Source organism: Lactuca saligna, chromosome 2 (assembly GCF_052625555.1).
Source record: "Lactuca saligna cultivar CGN05327 chromosome 2, ASM5262555v1, whole genome shotgun sequence".
Lineage (NCBI taxonomy): Eukaryota > Viridiplantae > Streptophyta > Magnoliopsida > Asterales > Asteraceae > Lactuca > Lactuca saligna.
Window position 1 is genome coordinate 23,527,414 of NC_136418.1, and position 24,344 is coordinate 23,551,757.

The 24,344-nt window shown below is 33.3% G+C and overlaps 2 protein-coding genes across 2 annotated transcripts; one reads left to right on the forward strand and one right to left on the reverse strand.

The window, feature by feature from the left end:
* The first annotated feature begins 405 nt into the window (after positions 1 to 405).
* LOC145030768 (Clathrin adaptor complexes medium subunit family protein) lies at positions 406 to 3,673 on the forward strand. Its single transcript, XM_078979178.1, has 8 exons — positions 406 to 630; positions 736 to 835; positions 935 to 1,045; positions 1,281 to 1,370; positions 1,476 to 1,723; positions 1,804 to 2,013; positions 2,896 to 3,103; positions 3,189 to 3,673. The coding sequence occupies exons 1-8, from the start codon at positions 596 to 598 to the stop codon at positions 3,432 to 3,434; spliced, it is 1,248 nt and encodes a 415-aa protein (XP_078835304.1). The 5' UTR covers positions 406 to 595; the 3' UTR covers positions 3,435 to 3,673.
* Positions 3,674 to 3,920: 247 nt separating this feature from the next.
* On the reverse strand, positions 3,921 to 5,512 carry LOC145030769 (Ssu72-like family protein). Its single transcript, XM_078979179.1, has 5 exons — positions 5,337 to 5,512; positions 4,748 to 5,024; positions 4,500 to 4,645; positions 4,294 to 4,412; positions 3,921 to 4,183 (listed from the first exon to the last, which is right to left on the reverse strand). The coding sequence occupies exons 2-5, from the start codon at positions 4,960 to 4,962 to the stop codon at positions 4,082 to 4,084; spliced, it is 582 nt and encodes a 193-aa protein (XP_078835305.1). The 5' UTR covers positions 4,963 to 5,024; positions 5,337 to 5,512; the 3' UTR covers positions 3,921 to 4,081.
* Positions 5,513 to 24,344: the final 18,832 nt, after the last annotated feature.

The following is a 24,344-nucleotide window of genomic DNA, read 5'->3' on the forward strand; positions in this document are numbered from 1 at the left end:
AATATAATAGCAAACCATCCTCCATCACTCCCTATTCATATTAACAATACTTCTAAGGAACATATCCAAGATTCCTTTCTTGATGGACAATCGTTAAACATGAACACCTTTTTTGTGGTTTTCTCATTATGTTAATTACTTGACCACAAGAATGATGTTGGAGCATCAGATGAAACAAAGCTCAAAACCCTATTTTTATTGTTTATTTTTATTGTTGGAGCATCATGATAATTTACCGTTGTTCAATATTTAGATCAATTCTACTATTTAATTTTTTTTTAAACGACAAATCTAATCTCATTAAAAATCTAATCTAAGTAAAAGACTCCTAATTTTTTACTTATGTCCCAAATGAGTTTGAGTTTTGAAACACAATCCCAAACACCCGTTAACTGGAAAACGGCCTACAAACGAGACCCAACCCGTTTAACGGGAAACGGTTTACGAGACCCAAAATTACAGGTTGTTTTACACCCAGCTATACCCATGCCTTCAGCATCCAACGCCTATTGGAGTCGATTGCCGGAGATCAAGATTTTTGAGCCCTAGAAACCTGCAATAATCGAATCCCAATTCATTCAACGACCCAATAGATATGTTGCAGTGCATATTTCTTCTTTCCGATTCCGGGTATGCTAATTTTCTTCTTTCTAGTAAAATAATTCAAGTTGAAGACAGTATTGTTTCTGTTTGCTGATTAAAATTGACGATTGCAATATGCAATTTAATTTCCAGAGAGGTGATGCTAGAGAAGCAGCTGACTGGGCATCGTGTTGATAGATCAATCTGCGCTTGGTTTTGGGAGCAATCGATCTCTCAACCTGATTCCCTTAAGGTACTCCTTCGATTCTCAATTCATATATATTTCCATCAATTCAATCAATCGAGATTCGTTTTCGTTAGAATTCAGTCGTTTATCTCTCGTTATATATAGGTTTTGTCAGTAATTGCTTCACCAACCCATTACCTTTTCCAAATTGTACGTGAAGGGATCACTTTTTTAGCCTGCACTCAAGTTGAAATGCCACCATTGATGGGAATAGAGGTTAGTATAATTTAGTTTTTTTCTCTCTTTTCAATTGATTGTTATTCATATCTCGAGTACATTGAATGGAAAATTTTGATCAAAGCTCTATTGGTGCATTAATCAACTAAATTAACCCAAAATTAACAAAATTTAAACTATTTGATCCACAAGATCTGTCCTTTATTAAGAATAAACCAATCTGGAATGCAAAATATCAAGGAAAAATACATGTTTTTGACTAGTAAACTTCTAGTTTCTTTGCAGAGTAGCTGATGTCCTCTCAGATTATCTTGGAGGGTTAAATGAAGATGTAATAAAGGACAATTTTGTAATCGTATACGAGGTATGTAACATTTAAAATATCCATTTTGAATTTGTTAGAAACTCTTTTGTTCTTGATTATGTCAAGTATCAATTATATTCATATAAAGTACATTGTTTCTTACAGCTATTGGATGAAATGATAGACAATGGATTCCCTCTAACTACAGAACCTAACATACTAAGGGACATGATATCTCCACCAAACATTGTTAGCAAAATGTTGAGTGTAGTCACAGGTAACACTTCTAATGTCAGTGACACACTTCCAGGTGCCACGTCATCATGTGTGCCATGGAGGACAACACAATTGAAGCATGCAAATAATGATGTGTATGTCAATCTTGTTGAGGAGATGGATACAATTGTAAACAGGTATGACTTTAGTTGTTTTTTTCTCACTTATCTTTTTGTTGAAATGGATTATAAATTCTTTGAGTTTTTGTTATATTCAGTGATGGGGTGTTGGTGAAATGTGAAATCTTTGGTTTGGTTGAAATGAACTCTCATCTTTCGGGTATTCCGGATTTGACCCTTTCATTTGCAAACCCTTCGATTTTGAATGATGTACAATTTCACCCCTGTGTTCGATTTCGACCATGGGAATCAGAACAGATACTCTCCTTTGTGCCTCCAGATGGACTTTTTAAGCTCATGAGTTACAGGTATATAAATATGGTGATATGCATTTGTTGTGGAATTGGAATTTTACTAAGATCTAATTACACTTTTGGTCCCTGTGTCATATCAGTTTTCTTTTTTTAATCTGGTCCAAAAAAGAAACTTTTTTTTTTTTTTTTTCAATTTTCATGCATATTTCACTGTTTCTTAACGTTTTTTGTCCCTAGGTCGTATAAGTTAACAACTCAGCTGTTCAATAAAAATGACCATTTTGCCCCTGTCTTTTCCATTTTCTCCATCTCAAACCCTAATACATTCAGTTTTACCACAAATGATGACAAATGTTGGTTTCTTGAGGAGGAAGATGAAGGTGATAAAGAAAACGAAGGCAAGGGCAAAATTGTCATTTTGAAGATTTAATAAACTGGGATGTTAACTTAGACGACCTATGGACGAAAAATGTTAAGGAGCAGTTAAATAGGGGGGATGAATCTTTTTTGGTCCCTGTTCAATATCGATTCTTTTATATGTTTCAAAAAAGAATCTTTTGCAATTTTCATCCCTATTTCCCTGTTAACATTTTTTGTTCAAGGGTTATCTATGTTAACAACCCAGCTGTTAAATTTTATGATAATGACCATTTTGCCCTTGCTTTCTCTATTTTTATCTCAGACCCTAAGTACATCCTATTACACCATAAATGATTACAAATGTTGGTATCTTGTGGAGCTAGATGAAAGAAACAGAGAAGACAAGGGCAAAATGGTCATTTAGACTACCCCGGGTTGAAAAACATTAAGAAACAATGAAATAGCAACGGAAAATGGTTAAAAAAAATTTCTTGGACCATATCCAAAAAAATGATAATTCACAGGGACCAAAAGTGTAAATTAGGTATTTTTGACTAATGTTTAGTTCCTTTACAGGGTGAAGAAGCTAAGGAATATTCCTATATATGTAAAGCCTCAATTGAGTTCGGAATCCGGCACATGTCGTATCAATGTAATGGTCGGAATCAGAAATGACCCCGGAAAAGCCATTGATTCCGTAGTTGTGGAATTCCGACTCCCTCCTTCCGTTTCCTCCGCCAATCTCACATCAAATCATGGTACAGTAAACATCCTTGCTGATAAGGTATTTCCTGTTTCCATCAAGTAATAATTTGAATGTATATATGTAAATGGGAAATGACGAAATTGCCCTTGGTGTGATATGACAGACGTGTAGCTGGTCGATCGGGAGGTTTCCGAAAGATAAAACCCCACAAATGTCGGGAACATTGGTGCTTGAAGAAGGGGTAGAAAAACTCCAAGTGAAACCGACTTTTCAAGTGGGATTTAAAATCATGGGTGTGGCTTTATCTGGTTTGAAAATTGGTAAATTGGATTTAAAGAATTTACCAAATCCTGCTCACAAGGGATTTCGAGCTCAAACTGAAGCTGGTTTATATGAAGTTAGGTCATAGTTGTGGTCAACTTATGTTTGACCATTTGTCGGGTTTTTAAAAGAGTGGAATTTGTGTTTGGATTATTGTTTATGTAGTCATAGGTATGTTTGAAGTTTGAACCAAAACATGGTTTGCATTTTTTCTGGTTTTGGGTTTACATTTTTTTTTTTTTAATTTAATGATAGTGGGTCAACCATGTAAATAAACACTTCATTTGAGACATTTTGAGCAAAGTTTATTTGTTGTTTTCTTCTTAATTATTTGTTTATGTTTCTTCTATTCACAACAAGTCTTTATAGGATGATTCATTTTTGATAGTTAAGCCAAAAAATCAAAATTCAAAATCAACTTCAAAAGCTAAAAGCTTTTATCTTGCTTTTATCTATGTAGAAATTTTTGATATATGACATAAAAGCTAAAAGCTAAACACGTTTAAAAGATACTTGAAATCGTTTTTGGATTATAAGTTTTTTCGTTTAAAATAAGAGCTTTAAGTTGTGTGGATTGACAAAAACTTACCCCAAGTCTAAATTTTTTAAAATCCCAAAAGAATTACATCAATTTTGGCTACATAGACATTAAAGTAGTAGTAGCATATGAACACTAGTCAACTATATATATCTCACCATAAAGCTCTATAACTAGAATCAATCCATTACATTAAGTCAATAGAATGAGATTGTGTATACGACTTTTCTTCGGTGTCTTTGCTCAAATGTAGATATAACATCATCAATCACATCTTCCCAACGATCAGTTGCTTCAAGCTACATGCAACAAATAGCAACATAATACTTTCATTCATTAGTTTATTCTAGTAATTGACTAAAAATAAAGAAAATGGGCTAAATGCAAGAAAAAAAGAGATGACACAAACCTCTTGACACAATGTTAAAGTTTGTCTAGCACCAATTGAAGCCTCCTCATGATTATCTTTTACTTCCAAGTTTATCACCAACACAGGTTTCAGAAGAATATGATCACGAGTATGAAGATCTACACATAATTATCAAAACCATAATTACAGTTTATAAAAATGAATAAAAACTGGAAACTATAAGATGTAAAGATGACCAAACTAACCTTCAGCAACCATATCAAAAACTTTTTCCTCAAATGTGAATACAACATCAAATTGTCCATCTGCTATGTTTTCTTGCCACCTCTGAGGTGCAGTTTTCACACCCAAGTTCCTCTTCAGCATTGGGAGTATGCCATTACGCTTATAGCTATGTAATAATTAAGAAATAGCAACTGAAGTGGAACTTTCATTTCAACATAAATTTATGCATAAACAGAAATACAGAATGAGGATTGAGGATTAAGGATACAGTTCAGGGTCTTTGCGTCTGAGTTCATCATACATCTGCTTGTAAGGGGTGCCAAATTCATAGACATTTGGTTCTCTTAAAGAAGGGCCTGGGAGTTTGACGTGAGTGCCTGTTCCATATGAAGAAACATCAAAGCCTTCCCTTTTGAGTATGAAGTGAGCCTCCATGCTTCGATTCTGATTTGAAGAGCATACCATGGCATATCGGAGTCTCATTGTTGATGACAACCTTTCCTAAGAATCTTCAATGAGTCTTTTGAGGACGAAAGTGATGATTCCTAATGAAATTGGCAAAACGAAACATCAGTAATCGATTCAGGGAACCTACATATCCAGAGAATACTGAAGAAATTGAACTGAAAAACTGAACCCTAAACATTAATGATTTTTATCGTAGCAAGTGAATTTGTAATTGGGAGGGATTTCTAGCCTTAATAAACACAAAAATCGTAAAAATTAGGAAAAACACATGAGCCAAAAGTCGCTATGCTACAAGCAAATCCAAGTTCGACGTATGACATTATACGTAATCTCTATACAACCAATCGTGAATCAAACGCTACTAGTAACCGGTTTGTGATTAGAATTACCTGTGAGTATCGCTGCCGGAGCAAAGTGGGAAAGGGAGAAGTGAGCGGAGTGGAGGCGGCGGCGATCGGAGGAGGATGAAAGCGTAGGAGAATTCGTAAACAGAGTACACTTCAAAAGCTCCACCCGACCTGGTGGATCCCAAACCCGAACAAGAACTAGGGCCTGAGAAAACGGGTCCGGACCATAAACCGGTTCCTGATTTCAATTTGTATAAAATAGGGCAATGATATTATCACATTTTGACATTGAGCTCTTTTTTTCGAGAATGTGATTATATTTACATATTTATTATAATATCAAACAAATGATTGGTTTCTTCTTGTAATTATTTTTCCCGAATTACAATAAATTCACTAAGTTTACTAAAATTTCAATCTTGATATCGAATTCAAATTGCAAGAAAGTTGATATATTATCACAAAAGTTCGATTTTAACACTGAGTTTTTTTCTCAATTATATCATTACATTTATAATTTTATTGCAATGTCAACAAATTGACCGATTCAGGAGATGTTATTGTGGTTTAAAAGCTTGATTCAGAAGATGTTATCGCATCACATCCACTAGACACTCCACACTATTTAGTTTATATTTTACTCTAATGTTTATTGAAATTACATTTTATACTATGATTATCTTTTGATGGATTGGAATGAATGTTTTTTCTTATCTTATTTAAAAATAAAAATTTTATTATGTATGTTGGGACGTTGCATGACACTTACTATTATAATGTTTAATGTTTAATTATCGTTAGAGTATTTGTTCACAAATGGTGTATGAATGTAAAATTATTGATTCAAAGTCACTTAAAAGTCGGTGTACGAATGTTAATTTACTGATTCAAACTCACTTGTAGTTTAGAAGCTTGATTTATACAAGTAGTAAATGAAGACCCCTAAAAGGTTGATTTAGGATATGTTTAGTGAGTTTGAACTACTAAATCGACCTTATAAGGATCTTTATTTACTTGTTGTACAAATCGAACTTCTAAACCCCAATAACATCTTCCAAAAGGATGACATGACATGAAAATAAACGAATTGATACGACAATATATGTTAGTTAAATGGGTTGGGTTAGATTCAAACTCTCTCAACCCGTTTACTGTTTTAACACGATACGAATCCAGGTCTACTTATAACCCAAAGCAACCATAACCAAATGCTAACCAAGAGGGGCAACGAATCCGAAAAAAACAAATACGTCTTCCACAAAAAGAAATATCATGTAAATCTAATGGAACTGAAGTTCCCAAAAAAATCATTTCGTTTTCTAGTTTAAAATATTCATTTAAATATTTATCGGCTAATCGTATTCTATCTTAGTATAAATTCTAAAGATAAATAAAATGATTTTTACACTCAGTTAAACTTTTTATTGAGCACACGAAACAACGATCAATTTTCATCTAAATATCATGTAAATCTAATGGAACTGAAATTCCAAAAAAAATCATTTCGTTTTCTAGTTTAAAATATTCATTTAAATATTTATCGGCTAATCGTATTTTATCTTAGTATAAATTCTAAAGATAAATAAAATGATTTTTACACTCAGTTAAACTTTTTATTGAACACACCAAACAACATCGATTTTCATCTTTCATACTCTTGTTTTCTTTTACTACCGTGGGATATTTGGGGATTCTATGTTGCTCATCAATGTAACATTATTGGTATTAGTAAAAGCAAAGAAATCATTGTCATGACCTCCCCAATCAACGACAAATTATTTTGACTTAATTTAGAATCAGAGTTAGATTTTTTTTTTTTCAAGACTCAGTGACCCTTACACAACTTAAGAGGCAAAAAAACATGGATATAAACTGTTCCACACATAATGATATTTTTAGTATCTGATGTTTGAACCATTACGTCGTATAAGGTTTTATAAAATCCCTAACAGAGCATCTACATATCTTATTACTTATTACTAGCATCGCTAAACATCGATTTGGGTGGTGTTTATTTTTTTTAGAAACTGTTTTTGAGTTTTTTTGTCTGCAACAAATAGAGGTGTGTATGGGTGGTTTGGGGCGGTTAATAGCCAAACCCGAACCATAACCAAATTATTCGGTTAATACATCTTGTTAACCATTTGTAGGTAGTTAAAATCGGTTTTGGTTGATGGTTAAGTTGGTTAATTCATCTGTGGTTGTCGGTTAATTTTGGTTAACCAAAAAGGTTAGAAAAAATAAATTTATATAAAAGAAAAGTAAAATTCATTGCCATAAAATATAAGCAACAAAAATTAAATTGCTTAGAAATTGTTTTACTAATTTTCTAAAAGCTATCAACTATTAAAATCAAGAAAATGCATTTAGTCATTTACTACTAAAATCAAGAAAAAAAATGAAATGTCAACAAATATGGATTAAATGAGAAGTCAACAACCATTTAGTCTTTTATTATTAAATCTAAGAACCATTTAGTCATGTACTACTAAAGGAGATCGGAATGTCAACACAAAAATACCATTGTACTAATTTCTAGTTATGCAAAAAAAAAAAAAAAAAAAAAAAAAAAATCCTTCGATTTTGAATCTTCAATCCTCATCCATGAACGAATCATTACATGATTTTTTTTTTCCTTTGAAAAGTAATCTATAGTAAACAACATTTGTGAATCTTCAATCCTCATCCATGAACGAATCATTACATGATTTTTTTTTTCCTTTGAAAAGTAATCTATAGTAAACAACATTTCACAAATTGTTAAAATTTATATGAAAATAAATTATAAAATATAACTCATTAAACGATAAAATGGTTAGTGGTTACCAATTTCTAGTTTCTCCAAATTCATCATCAATTCTTGTAGTTGTAGTCCATGAATGGTCATCTCTTGCAAATCGGATGGTGTAGAACGTAGCCAATTTTGTGTGCATATCAACGCTTCGACGGTCTTTGGTATAAGAGAACTTCTAAATTTGTCAATAACCCTACCTCCGGTACTAAATGCCGACTCACTAGAAACGGTTGAAATTGGCATTCCCAAAACATCTTTTGCAATTTGAGAAAGTATAGGGTATTTGCCCCAATTGAGATTCCACCAACTTAGTAAATCAAAATTATCTCCTTTCATTCTCTTTTCCGTTGTAGCGGCAAAATATATATCAAATTCAGTGTTATTAATACCTTTTCCACGATTTTCCAAATATTTAGCGTAACCATCATCAAAATCTAGATGTACAAAACTACTAAAGGATGTAGTAGTTGTTGTTGAAGAACCAATTGTTTTTTTCTCATTTTCTTTGTCCATCATTTTCTTGTATTGAATAAATAACTCCTTTAAAGTTTCTAGCACTCGCTAATTTACTTCGTTGCCTTTTCATAATTAATACCATAGATCAACCCCAAACAATAATCAAGAAAGAACATCTTGTTTCGAGGATCTAAAACTAATGCAATATGCAATAATAAGTTCATGTTATCCAATTTGTCCAAATACTTATCATATTTTGCTTTCATTGACAATGTCATATCTTTCTTTTTTTCATCTTTGTTTAAACACATATTTGATATGGCCGCATGCATTGTGATTAGCTCCCCAACAAATAAATTTGATGTTTCATATTTATTGCCGGAAATTTTTTTTGTAACATTGTAAAAATTTTGTAAGAAATCCATAAAACTCCTACTAAAACAAATTAACATAATTAGGCTATTATTATGTATTGACATATTAGCATACTTAAATGAAAACAATAAAATTCATACCTAGTTGTTACCCAGTCATCGTCTTCGGGAGCCCCTAAAACTCGATCATTCTTCTTTTGAGTTCTTTCTCTTTCTAGTACTCTTCTTACGATTAGCATCATCGCCTTCATTATAGAAGTAAGAACTATAATTGATATCAATCTCTTAAAGCCTATGAAAACCAAAGTAACAAACATTAGCGCATAATAGTAAGAATGTGTAATAAAACAATAATATAAAATACCTATTGAATGCCTTTTAATACTTCTCTGCTGTTTCCAACATTAAGAATGTAGAATTCCATCGAATCTCTACATTAAGACATGGTTTTCTTTTGCAATCAGTCTTTTCACACTCAATAGTCAATACACTCTTTGAAGCCGTCATACCTTGAAGGAAATGATCTCACATACTTAACTGCATTTCTAATATTAGTAATTGTAATAAATTGCTCATCTAATCCATCTCTCACCACAAGGTTGATGATATGGGCACAACATCTTAAATGAAAATATTCGCTATATAACATAGACCGAGATTCCTTTAACATAGATCTTAAATATTTAATTGCTCCATCATTAGATGAAGCATTATCAACGGTTATAGTAAAAACCTGATCTATGCCCCCATTGTTGTAAGCAACGATAAACATACTTTCCTATCGTCACACCCTTATGATTGGTATTTGAAAAAAAATTTAAATTATTTTTTTTCAACATCCAATTGCCATCAACCCAATGAGTTGTAAGGCACATGTTAAAATTTTGGACCGATGTCCATGTGTCGGTGGTAAGAAAAAAGTTTGATTTTTAAGAAGTTTTTTAAGCTTATTTTACTCTTCTTCATGTATTGATAAACAATCGTTTACAACGGTCCACCTAGGTGGAATTTTGAACAATGGATTAATTTCCCAAACAAATTCCCTAAACGCTTCATCATCAACTATACTGAATGCACTAGTACAAAAATGACCTACAGTGATACTTTCCGAAAAACGATATGTCACACTTTTTATGAACAAGGTCACTAAAAAAATTTTGAGACTGTTTTTGGATACATTTACATTAGTATGTGTCTCCATTGTATAGATAATCAAAACTTTAACCACATTTAATTATACCAAATGTGACAATTATAAGTGACACTCGAAGACTGTGGCCATATTTCACTATCAGCCACATTTATAGATTTACATTATGATACTTTTTATATAAGAGACAATACATAGATATCCGGTGACATGAGGATAACTGTATATGTTTTTGTAACACAGTAAATTTTCAAACAAAAATTTCATTTTAAAATCACATACTTCTCGTAACACATTTCACAAAAATCTCATTGATTTAATCTACAAAAAACAACTCCATAATTGTTCGATTAATAATCCAGGATCCTCAAAACATAACTCTTTATCTGGTGTGTACAATCAAGCCGGTGCCTTCCTGCGATCCTGAGAAAACCCGAAACACATATCACATAACACGGTAAGCACGAAGCTTAATGAGTTTCCCAAAATACCACACATATCTCATTAGCCTCTCATAGCTATGCTCAAATAAGACCCTTTAGTCAATGTGTCTCAATGGGACCCTCCAGTCCCACAACTCGGGTGGACCATCCGGTCCTAACTCAGTAAGCTCGAAATAATACACATCATAAATCACAAAGACATAATACAGGATAAGACTCAATAATCAATATAACACATAAGACCCTCCGGTCAAACAAAGATTACCATTCTAGGTAAAGTATAGTGAGAAGACTCACTTCGCAAGCAGGCAAGAAAATAACCTCGTACTCGAATCTCAAACTAACCTCCGCTTAACACAAAGGATGAATATCTTTAATTAATACTCTTTTCACGACTTTAATACCCGAAGGCTATTCTTTCTCTCTCTAACTCTTGAAGTGGATAAAAGACCATTTTTACCCCTCCATGGTCTCAATTACTCATGTTTGACCTAACCCTAAAGTCAACAGAAGTCAACTTGAGTCAACAGCCCATGTTTGACCCGACCCGCCGAGTGCACCCATGTGACTCGTCGAGTCCACTTGTATTCCTCAGAAGTCTCATGAAGGTCCAACTCAGCTCGTCGATTTGAGCCCCAAATCGTCGAGTTATCGCATGATCAAGCTCATTGGGACAAACCCCCACTGACTTGTCGAGTCGGCTCATCGACTGGCGAGTCCATTAAAACTCATTACTCATTTAGACTATTCAAAGCAGATCTACCACTCCAAAGACTAGATCTAGCATCTCAAGACTCAGTTGTCACGTAAAGCTTCGATCTTTACGTCCATGTATGGTAGCTTTGCTCCAACATACCAAAACATGCTCTCACAAGGTGTTAAGCACAATAACCCTCATGTGGATGAATAAAGTTGGGACCTTCGGACTTTATGGACCTCACAAGATCCAGATCTGAGGTCTGAACCCCATGATAACTCTATATGCTCGAAGTCCCAACAAAAGGTGGAAGAAACGCTAATCTTCCATAATAGTGAGATCTAGGAAAATAAATGAGAAAGGTGCAAGCTTTTACCTCCCAATGAAGCCCTTGCATGAAGATGCACTAGATCCAACCGATTCTCTTGCTTCCTTGATGGTTAATCTCCGCTCCTCCTCAAATGATGCACTAATTTACTCCAAGTTTAGCTTCTAAGACTCCAATAGCTCACTACACACGTTTAGGGTTTCACACAGAAGGGTTAGGCAGCTGGTGATGCAGAAATGGGGGCATAAGTTCCCTTACATAGGCCCCAACCCTGGGAAATTAGGGTTTCTCTGCCCAGCACCTACTCGGCGAGTCGGCTCTCTGACTCGTCGAGTCCATTCATTAATCCCACGCAGATAATTCGACTCTACTCGATGAGTTGGACTCACAACTCGTCGAGTCAGTCCATAAACCTCAAAATTAAACATATAATAATATACCTGAAAGTCCGAATGTTATAGTTTTTGTATCATGGAGCTATTTTGACACATGAAATCCAATGTAGCTAACAGGGGATACATATAGCCGCATTAAATATTTGTGTGTCCATAGGGTGGCGTTTAGCAGTGACTAAGTAAAAGCAAGAAAACAAGTTAATTTTAGTTGTTTATGGTTATGTGCCATTTATTATGTGTGAAAAAATATAATGAATTGGCTATGAAAAAAAACAAATATTATTAGTGTAAGTTGCATTTGGTTATGTTTACAATTATTATGTGTGTCTACAAGTAAATCTAGTTAGAAGAAATATAATGTCTAATCAGTATAATTATAGTATTGTCATCGAATGTGTGATTATAATTATGTAATTGTCATTATTTTTGTACTAGGTTGTGTCTAAATGTAAAGAATAGTCTTCATCAAAATACAATTTGTTGAATAGTCAACCATGTGAAGTTGCATCTGAAAGGCTCCTTTAAGTCGACTAAGATACATTCTTGAAGGGGACGTAAATTGTTACTACGGTGTGTAGCAATTTCTACATCTTGAACCCCAAAACATGTAAAATACCATATTTCCCTTTAGTAGTAAAATAGTCCCAGTTTTCTTGTTATATTCCATTTAGAGCGGAAAATCCAAACCAAAATAGCCTCCCATAGAGAATACCAACAATAGCATTCAACTTTCAAATGCCCCTTTTCGACTTATGATCACACAATTCATAAAACAATGACAAATTGAATGACTATGTAGATAAATTGTATTAAATATGACTTGGCAACAATGTGCTGAAACAATATAAATTAAAGGATATTACCATATACTACAATCTTATATATATATATATATATATATATATATATATATATATATATATATATATATACATATATATAAACACCAATTTTTTACACTAAGAAAAATAACGTATTATTAGTCAACAATCTGACTTATATAGAGCCATTGAGTCCCACCCAAACTACATAACTTATTATTAGACTTTGAGATAGTTTTCGCAAAAAAAAAAATGCCATTTTTCATTTGAAAATTATTGGAATTGCCTACATCAAATGAGTTTTGGCCATATATTAGTTTGACTTTTGAAACCTATTTTGGTCATATAACAGTTGGAGTGATGTCAACATGTAAAAAACAAATAGTTAAAATTGCGTTTGAAGGGCTCCTTTAAGTCGACCAGAACACCCTCTAGAAGGGGACATAAATCATTAATAGGGTATGTACCAATTTGTTGCTCATCCCCCCCCCCCCCCCCCCCCCCCCAAAAAAAAAGACCATTTTCTCATTTTACAGTAAGTTGTCACACTTTTCTTATAAAGAATACCAGACAATAACATTCAACTTTGAAGGGCAACTTTACAAAAAGAAAACGGTTAAAGTTGCATCTAATCACACTTTAATTGCTTATGTGTATCGAAACTAAAGGTAACCAATGGGTATTTCAGATTGATATCCATCAGGCATCGTGAAGCCAATAAGTTTTGATATTTTTAAGCATTAACCAAATTATGGCGACATTTACATGAACCATGAACTTTGCAACATTATCCTAAAATAAATTTTTATGCATCTCTTATAAATATACATATTATAAAAGAAAACAAAGGTAATGTGTGAAAAAGATGTTAGGGTAACGATTTAAACACAAGTTGATTGACACAAAAACAAAAACTAACTTGTTAAAATATAGATCAATGATAACAACTTGGTCATTACTTACTGAGAACTGAAAAACTGCATTGGAGAACCAAACAAATTAGTTATTACTCTAAAAAACTAAAAACTAACTCTCACATTCCAATATATATTAAAAACCAAAGAATAATGTCACAACTAGCATTTTGCTAGGAAATTCTATGCTCTTGTAAACATCATCTATTGTGAAACTTGTAACCCTAATTTGATGACATGAATTATGAGTATTCAATGACAACAAACTTCCATCTAAAAATCCAAATGAAAGATCAAAGTTCAATGCAAAGTTCTTCAAATAGTCAACTTCAGATTGGAAACCCTAAAAATCCCGGTTTAAGTCCATTTTGTACTAGGATTTTCTTATTCGGCCTAATGGACCAATAAGCCTCCAGTTTAACTAATTTGGGTTAGAACTCTTAAATGGGCTCTAATTTGACCCATTTTCATGAAACTTAACATTTTGGGTCATAATGGGCTTAAAATGGAGTAGCTTACCTTCAATGGGCCTTGTTGGGCCATAACAAATCTAATTAGCCCTAATGGACCATTAACCCATTCTTTTATTCTTTTTGGGCCGTGAATGCTTCCAAGGGACCAATGGGCCGAAAAATTCTATGTTTAGGATCTAAATACCCTAGCTAAGGTAAATGGACCAAATCTACCCTATCCTTTCTTCTTAGCCTAAAATCTCGGCCCATCATCCAATAAAAAAAATGAGAAATGAAATGGAAATAGAGAAGGGGAGTTGACTTGGAGATTCCAACTTCATTTTATACACCGTGTATGCATGCAAGATCCTTCATGTATCCATGTTAGTCATTTCACCACCTCTCTCTTCCCTCTCTTCTTCTACTCGGACGAGATCCCCAAACACACACACATTACACCAAACTCTCTCCAAACATCTCTAAATCATCCTCCTTCTTCCTCCAAAAATTCTCAAGGTTTTGCTTGTGTCTCAAGAGGATTTTTACAAGATAATCATCACTTTTGAAATCTTCCTAAACTCGAGATCTACATCAAAGGTGTGCTAAGACAAAAAATCCTTCCACTTCTTCTTCAAAACCAAAACAACAAAGCAAAGGTGAGTTCATACCCCCCATTTTTTTTTGTTTTTTACATGATTTTTGGGGAAGAATACAAGTCTTATGTGTTGATCTATGTGCATATGCTTGTTATATGTGATTTCTCTGGTTTGTGTTGTGAAAATATGATATTGTTTGCTAAATCTCGAAATCTATGGCTAAATTGAAGGATACATGAACAAATAACATAGTAAACAACATACTTCAATGATCTAAGAGTATTTAGGCTTAAGAAGTGAAAACAAGTCTAAAATCCTCATAAGTGTCATTTTTTTTGCAAAAATAACAAAAATTTGGGAAGAATATGATATTTTCGGTTTTTTTATAAGTTTCAAAAGGGTCAAATCAGTTAAAATATGAGTTATTATGAAAATCACGTTTTTTTAAAGGACTAAAAGTGTAAATTTTAGCCTAATGGGCTAAAGTTTGGGCTTTTCGGCTTTTAGTCCCAATTTGCGAAAAATATGAAACTTAAGGGACTGAAATTGTAAGTTTATCAAAATATGAGTTAACAACATAAATAAACAAATTTCAGGGGCTGAAAATGTCTTTCTTACCAAATAGGACTAAAAATGCAAAGTTTTTGGATTTTGGGCTAAAATTGTAAAAATTGCAAAAATTTGGACCACAAGTGTAAATATTTTTAATTGAAGGGCTGAAACTGTCCAAAACCTTATTTTGGGCTGAAAACATGATTTAAATGAGTGTTTTGGCCGAAAATGTCAAGAAACATAATCTAAGGACCTAAAATGCCATTTTTCATAAAAAGGGGTAAAAATTGTCATTTTTACTAGAAAAGGGGCTGGATTGGTCAAACAATTATTTATGGGTCAATTATGTTAATATTATAATAATTGGGTCACAAATACAAAATTTTAATAACTTATGGATTATATATATATATATATATATATATATATATATATATATATATATATATATATATATATATATATATATATATATATATATATTATAAATCTAAATAGCGTTATAAAACAATTTGGCGAATGTGGTGACTTTTCGATTAAACCTTTCGTGTGAAACAAACCTTACGATATTAATACCATACAAAACAAGTCAACATTATATCGGTTGGGCTTTAATACTTCTAATCATGTTTATTGGGTCTTCGTGACCCATTAACATGACTATTGGGCCCAACATAAATGATACATGTTTATTGGGCTTCTGGTGGCCCAATTACATGTCTAATGGACCCTCAATGGCTTTAGATGGTATTGGGCCTTAGTGGCCATTGACATTGCTAGTATGGTCCAACTCAATTATATGCTTAACGAGCTAATGTGTCCGTCGCATACTCGACAGTCTGTAATAACATACATGATTAGTGGGTCATAGTTGTCATTTCTCATGTTTGTTAGGCTTTATTCATATTCATGTAAACATCAAACGGTTTGTAATCAATGTTATTCAAATTCATGGGGTAATAATAGGGATTTAGTAAGAATTATCGGTTGGCACCTATAAGTGTCGGTCGTAACATGTAGTTATAACTAGAGTCTCATGGAGGGAGGGCGAGAGTTTGTGTATAGATCTATATGGGGGTGACTCCCCCACACCTGAGTTGTTCGCTACAGTTAGACTCAGCCAGTCTAGGGTGACAAAGTCTTAATTCAAAACCGGCATTTGTAAAAATGCCAAGACAGGCAAAATAGTCATAATTATGTATGGTTATAACGAATCACATAGAGATCAATTACCATATCATCATTCATGGGAAATCATATTCATACACTGTGACGATGCAAAGTGATTTATACAATAATACAAAACTACCATACTATTTAAATTGGAAAACATCGGGTTTTCCGAGGAACGACATTATTCACTTCTACATACAACAACTACAATACAATGAACAATTATGAAAGTCATTCACTCTTACATGTTTTGAAATCACATACATATACACTTATGGGATCATCACATCTTTTTCGTAAACAACTTTTGTTACATAAAATATCAGATTTTCTGGGTTTTACAAACAATACAAACCATTTTATGTCAAACATGCCTATGAACTCACCAACATTATATATGTTGACCGTTTTCAAAATAACTTGTATTCTCAGGTAACCTTTAGAATGAAAAATCATCAAGTGTGATTCTGAAACTTTTTTTGTGCAATGTTAGTCGTTAAACAATTTATGTTATGTGATGTTGTAATGTAAAACAATGTACTTGATGTAAACAATGTTGGTTGTCATATGTAATGCATGGGGATGTTTATGTTGTGATTCATTTATATTCATTGTGATGATATTTCAATTGATAGTCACATTAGCCCTCGGACGTTTCCGTCGTCCGGTTCAAGGGTGTGACAAATAATATCCAGTTTTATCCGACAGCACCCAATAACTACCGATAATATAAACCATTTTAGTTCACATCTTGAAATAATGTATTTGTTCACTTGTTCATCACATTGCACTTGTTAACATTATCTACTCATACCCAATAAATCAGTAGTTCAACACCTGTGCGGCCATGCGTCTATGTTCAATGTTCACCTATAAACACATATTAAATCAGAAAAAAATCATTTAACACTTTAAACATCATGATAGCAACGTACTTATATTTTTTTGACCCAAAATCGCAACATACATAAAAAAATTTACAGACATAACTATTTACTATATTAATTATATTCTATTATCCATACCACAATGCAACCATCTTATTTGCTTTCCAAGATTAAAATTGCTTTCTAAAATTTATTGTTGAATCACATTTAAGTTGAAGTCATCTCAATATCTTTTAGGTCTATATTAATTAGCACGTCCAGAACTCTTATAGAAACAACTTCAACATTATCCATCGTTCAAGTAGCTCAATAGTTTTGGTATTTTAACTCCATCAAAAACCATGTTTAGGGAACCATATTGATTAAATACAACAATCATCCTTAACCTAATCAAATAAGTGGCAAACACTAAAAACAATTGGGTAAAAAAGTTAGTTTGATAAAGGGAATCAATGTGTAATCATGGAGAATTTGTTAGCCTGGAATTGAAAAAAATGCATATGCAAGATTCACAAACATTTCATCAAACACCTTAAATGCATTCGTGTTGGGACTACATTAGTATTATTCTCAAAAGATTAAAAGTTTTGGCGATTAGCTTTATTCAAGGTATATCTTCTAAATCAGACAAAATCACACCGATTCCATTTTCAAGTACAGTAGAATGGTAAATAAACTAATAGATCTAAAGCCAGACGAACACAACACTAGTAAAGTAACGGTGGTAGTTTACCCACATGTGTGAAATATGATAGGATAGTTCTACGAAATCGATTAGAGGATGAATTTAGATCAATACCGATTTTGATTTGTATGAAGAGATTTAAGTGTCAATTGATGATTAGCAGATTGGGATTTGCACACATGGTAGTTTGGCTTTATGAGAGATGGTGTGCACAGAGAGTCAATTGATGAACCCACCAAAATTGTCATGTCAGCCTCCCATCTCGACCCTCTCTCTCTCTCTCTCTCATCCTAAGATAGACAAATCCTTTCCACCTTTCCCTTCGAGTTTTTTTTTCGATTGCCTCTTGGTCGACGACCCAACACCGATAATCTCCTAAAACCAATTGAACGTGTCTCTTAATTTTTTTCTTTTCACATACGATGTTCGACTACAAGGAACAGTAAGGACAAGATTCGATCGATATTCTAGGGGATTTTTAATGCTTTTTCTAGTATAGTCCCTAGACTTCCATGGTTAAGTTCTAAACACTCCTAACCCTAATACATTGACATTCTAAGTATATTTTAATGAAATTTTTGTTCCTCCTTTATATTTATATTTTTTAATTCCATATATTTATCCTATTTTTTTTTTCCAAAAATAAAAATTTGTTTAACTAAATTACACACCTTTTAAATAAAAATATATTTTCTCTATATTCCCTTACATTAGTTTAATTAAATAATATTCTCAAACAAATTCCCTAGACCCTTCATCTTCAAATATACTAAATATATGGCCTATTATATTTAATACACATTCTCACTAGGAATTTCCTAGCCTTTTCTTTGGTTAAAGTGATGAAAAGCCAAAGTACCCCCGGACTCCCCATTTGTTGTAGGCTTGAAGTTTAATGTAGATTGTTTCTTCATTCATTCTTTTTTGTAAAGTGGAGACCGTTTATGTATAATGATACGACATAGCACTCGTACCATAATGTTTTGAACCACTAGCAATTATTAGTGGACAATGGTCACATTTAACTTTACCATTATAACTCTCAACTTTCTTAAAATGATCCCACACGAAGGATCTCTTTGACCAACCACCTTTATTTTGGGCGCGTTCATCTACATCGTCCATATCATTGACTGGTTTATTGCTTTCATTAGTACCATCAATGATTGGATCTGATTCATCCCTTAAACTCTTATTTTCGTTTTTTTGCTTCTTCCATATAGAATTTCTTGAAAATATATTCATAATGAATTACTGATAATATGACATCAATAGAATGGATGAGTGTTGAATTAGCATTTTATTTCAAACTAAAATTGACTATTATATTTGTAACACCAGCGAAATTAGGGTCAAAATTTAACTTCTATAAAACCATAATTGGGATATACCAAGTGGTAGATACTGTAACAAGGTTTTCGAAACTATAGAGAACACTAAAATCCGAGTTGTAGCGAAGAAGTTATGACCATTTGAAGATCTATAGCAATACTGATAAAACACTGTTAAGCCTAAAACGAGGAATTTCAATAAAATACTTATTAGCCTTAGGTATCTAAATAAAAGTAGTAGATATCATTAAACCGTGAACATACATAAAAAGAACGCCCAAAGCTGACTTCGTATGAGGAAGTTATGATTTTTCAAAGTTTCGGGATAGCGGTAGACAACTAAAAACTCGAAATAGAGACCGAGCGATTTTTAGCCAAAGCAACCTAAACGAAACTTGAAGATCACAACAAGAGTATCACAACGGTAAAAAGACAGACGAAAACAAACATTGGATGAGGAGTTATGAAATTTTAATGGACTTTTCCAGTCCCATCCTGTTAAAAATATATTATTAAAAATAAAGTCAAAATCAGCCGACAAAGTCTAAGCGAGAGTTGTAGAGCATTTTCTCACCTACGCGTAGATATAAAGAACGTCGAAATTTGAGGCTACCAGGCAGCCCACAACGTGAGCCAGAAGCTCACGACGTGAGCCTGTGATTGATGGGTTCCAGAGCTGGCAGCAAACGTCTCATCCATGGAATAGGATAGGATCGACCTCACGACATGAGCAAGCCCATGCTCACGCCGTGAGACCCAAAAATCAGCCTATAAATAGAACCCAAGGGGTTCCGAGTTTAGTTGCTCAATTCTCTTCACTCTCCTACTTATACTCTCTGTTAAGCACCTCTAAACCACCTCGAAGCCCCAGTAACACTCCTGGAACACGATGTGAGTCCCAACGCCCCCGAGATTTCTAAGAAATCGACTTCTTTCTAGTCGAAGTGCTGCACGATTCAAGTCTCGTCTTCTTCAAACCGCTACATCTACCAAGTGAGTTCATACCATCATTTCTACACTTTTAAATGTTTTATAAATGTTTGTGAACGTATCACGGGGGAGAATACAAGTAAACACCTGGTTAATTCCGAGTGTAAATATGAAAACTTTTGCTATGCTTTGCATGTGATTATCTTATCTATAGAAATGGAATTGTTAAGCATGCAAAACACATTTTACATGGTCTTATCCTTATAGGATGAAACAAAAGTATACTATTACGAATCTCATATATACAAATGCATTATATCAAGGGTAACCACTCTTGTTAAAATATTTTATGCATTCAAGAAAACACAAATTATGCCATTGTTAACATTGTTAAAAAGGATAATCATTGCATAAAAACTCATCATTTTCAATACGCGACTTAATTGAGAATCCGTGAGACGATTCGCCTTCACTCTACCTTTTGTTAAAGGTACCAACAAAAGTCATGTTTATAACCAGAATCTCCCATTTAGAGAACGTGATAAGTGTGTATAGATCTATACAGGACTAATGATCCCACGTCATGACTGTTAACTACAGTCCTTTGGATGACAAGTGTCATAACATTTTGACGCCTGAAAAACGTTGCCACAGGAAAAACTATGATAGTATGGTTATAACAACTCACTGGATAGACAAGTATTATGGTATTATGATTTCGGTGGAAAGTAATTATTAATGTTATTTTTCATATTTTTCAAGCTCGATCTTCGTATAGTTTTATTATATAAAACTATACCTCTATCTTTTTAAGCATGTTATAGTTGCTTACATTTTTCGGTCTTGGACATTTAAGACTGCTATTCACATTTGGAAAATAAGGGATTTTCCTTGTTCAACTATTTACAATTCATACAATGATCTTTCATACTCATTGCATACATCTATAAGAAAATAAGGGATATTCTGGAAAACAAACACGAATTTTCGAATGGCATACATTTTCTAAAAACTCTACTTATGAACTCACCAACTTAATTGTTGACACTTTTTCTTGAAATAACTTGTATTCTCAAGAAACCGCTAAGCAAGGTTAGCAACTACTTTTGGAGATTTACGCTCTGGCGTTAATAACCTCTTTTGAAGCATGATTTTGTAATTTAGTTTTGAACATGTAACAGATTGCAATCATGTAAACCTTTTGATATATATATATATATATATATATATATATATATATATATATATATATATATATATGGTGGTGTGTACTTTCCTTACTATGCAGTTGTTATGATATTGAATATGACGTCCTCCGCCCCCGAACATTTCTGCCGTTCTGGTTTGGGGGTGTTACATATTGGTATCAGAGCATTGTTTATAGTGAACTAAGTATATCAAAACTGTGACAACCCAAAAAATTCAATTCTGTACAACCATCCACTTCAATAGAAGTCAAAACTGTTTCTGGTAACTTTCAAGCTTTTTGGAATAAGTTTGAGTGGTTTAAAGTTAGTACTTCAAGAGATAACCGGAGAGAGGATGCCCTAGAGTTTATTGTGCATCAATTAGGTTCCAAAACCTCCAAGAGTTTGAGTTTACGGACCAAATGGTATTTGGACCGTAAACCCTAATGACTATATAAGTGAGACTTGGTTATTTTTCTCACTTTTTCACAATTCCAAGATCCAAACTCAAATCCTCTCAAGTACCATCCGAATTTTCCTTCTTGATCTTCAGCTTGTAAGTGTTTCAAGCCCTAATTAGTTGATATCTACCTTAATCTAGTGATCTAACACACTTTCATCCGTGAAATCATTCCAAAAGTGTAGATCTTCAAATTCACCAAGAACACACACTAGTGTTGTTGGACTTTTAGCACCTTTTCAAGCTTTTACCTTGTAAGTACTTCTATCCTAGAGTCTTATAAGCTTTGTTACACTTCTAAACACCAAGAAAACACCCACGAAAGACAAGGTCAAAGGTTTTACGGTCCAAGATGTTCTTGGACCGTAAACCCTAAAAAGGGTGCCAAAGTGTCACTATTCTCTTGCCAAGCCTTGGAAACTAGCCTAGAACCTTACCTTGGTGTGCTAAGTACTTGAAAACATCATATGACCATAAACCATTTGGGTTTATGACCGTAAACCCAAAGGCAAATGGTCCAAAAATCGTAAACCCCATAAAGTGGTGGTATGTTGCCCTAATCACTTCCTAAAGCTTAAACATGATGTGGGAATGCTTGGAATGACTTGTAAGACTTAAAATCACAAAATGGTCAAAGTACCATGATTTTACGACCGTAACCTCACGGGTTTACGACCGTAAACTCAAGTGGATTTGGTTACAAAACTGTAAACACCCTTAGATGCGATTTCACTTCCCTTTGATGAATCACATGTGATTCCAACACTTATTCAAGGTGTTTCCTAGTCCCGGAAGGTGTATCCTTTCATATAGTTGTTTATAAATAATATATTCATGTCAATATGTGTCCCTATATTTCATTTAGGACTTGTTGTGTCTCGGGACTTCATTCGTGGAACTTCTCATCCTTACACGCATACTCGATTGAATCACCCACATCAAGTGAGTTCATGCCCCATAATGAATCTTTTAACTGTTTTAAACTATTTAAGGGGGGATACAAGTTGAACACAATGATAATTGTGTAAATGTTTGTTGTTAAACATCTTTCAAAATGTTACTTATATTATTTATAAGTTGTTAATACATTTCAAAACTCTTTAAAGTTATGTTACTTTATAGTTACACAAAACTCCGTTTTTAAAGTAAAGGCATAACTTAGTAGATAAATGAGTCTTTTCAATAATAGTCCAAGTAGAAAATTAGTAAACTATTATAGGTATAGTTTAGGAGAATGCTATTCATTACTTCTAGTATAATGAAGCACGCAAAGAGTCAGTTCATGCAAGAATCAAACAACAGTGAAGAGAATCCAACAATACCATACAGAACATATAGTAAAGAGATACAGAAAAAAACAGAACATAACAAAAAAGTTAGGTTGCTATAGCACGAGAACACACTAACAGAATCTAATTATACCAATGAATCACTAACTCATTGTTTTAAACAAAAGGTGATAATTATATTGGGTATACATGATCATATAACTTTAATGTGAATTACACGGCTTGCAAGAATTTGCAGGGGTCGCGTTTGGTTCCCTTAATCTCTTGATAGGGAGAGCGTTTAGTAGGGGTTCTAGCCTTCACATTATGACCATAATAAAACAAATATGTTTTTAGGTTATTTAGTACATTCGTATGTCATTATAAACGACATATGTGTACTTACTTTCCCATTACTTTCATAAAGTGACAGTACCACTTGAAAGTTAAACTATTTTCTAGTAAAGATAGTTATAAACTAGGGAAAATATACTTTTTACAAATCAACAAAGGAACAGTCGGGTCTAGCACGGAATAGAAGATGCCTTGGTAGAAGGCTACGATTAAAGGATAGGACCATAATGCTAGACTTATGATTCCTTAATGTATACATCACAGGATACATATATATCAATAGGTTCCGATAGCTAATAGGATGTGTGCTCTTCTCTTCATTTCCTGTCCTCGTTTGGTTGTGGGCTTGGAACAAGTTCACTCAATCTATTATCTACCCGATTCTACATATATTTATGCTTAGTATACATTAAGTCATCATAAGGGTACCAGGTATGGATCAGGTTATAGGACACAGAGTCGAAGCACAGTTTTTCCAGTACAAAACATACTTTTCAAAGTCAGTACTTTTGGTATACAAACTAGATATTTCCCAGATAAGGGCTTAATCCATTTTATTAAGTTAGTACAATTCTAAAAGACTTTAGGCGAGTAACTCTATAATACCTAAGTTTATACACCAGGTTGATATATAAATTAATACCCAATAAGCAGTTAAATGTGTGTTTTCCGCCTTACCTCCTGTTCCCCGTTGGGTTGTGGACTTAGGGAATATTTACTCAATTAACTTTCTACCCGATATCAGATTATATATAGCAGTATAAACAAAGCTATTATAAAAGTAGTCACTGTGGTCGATATTT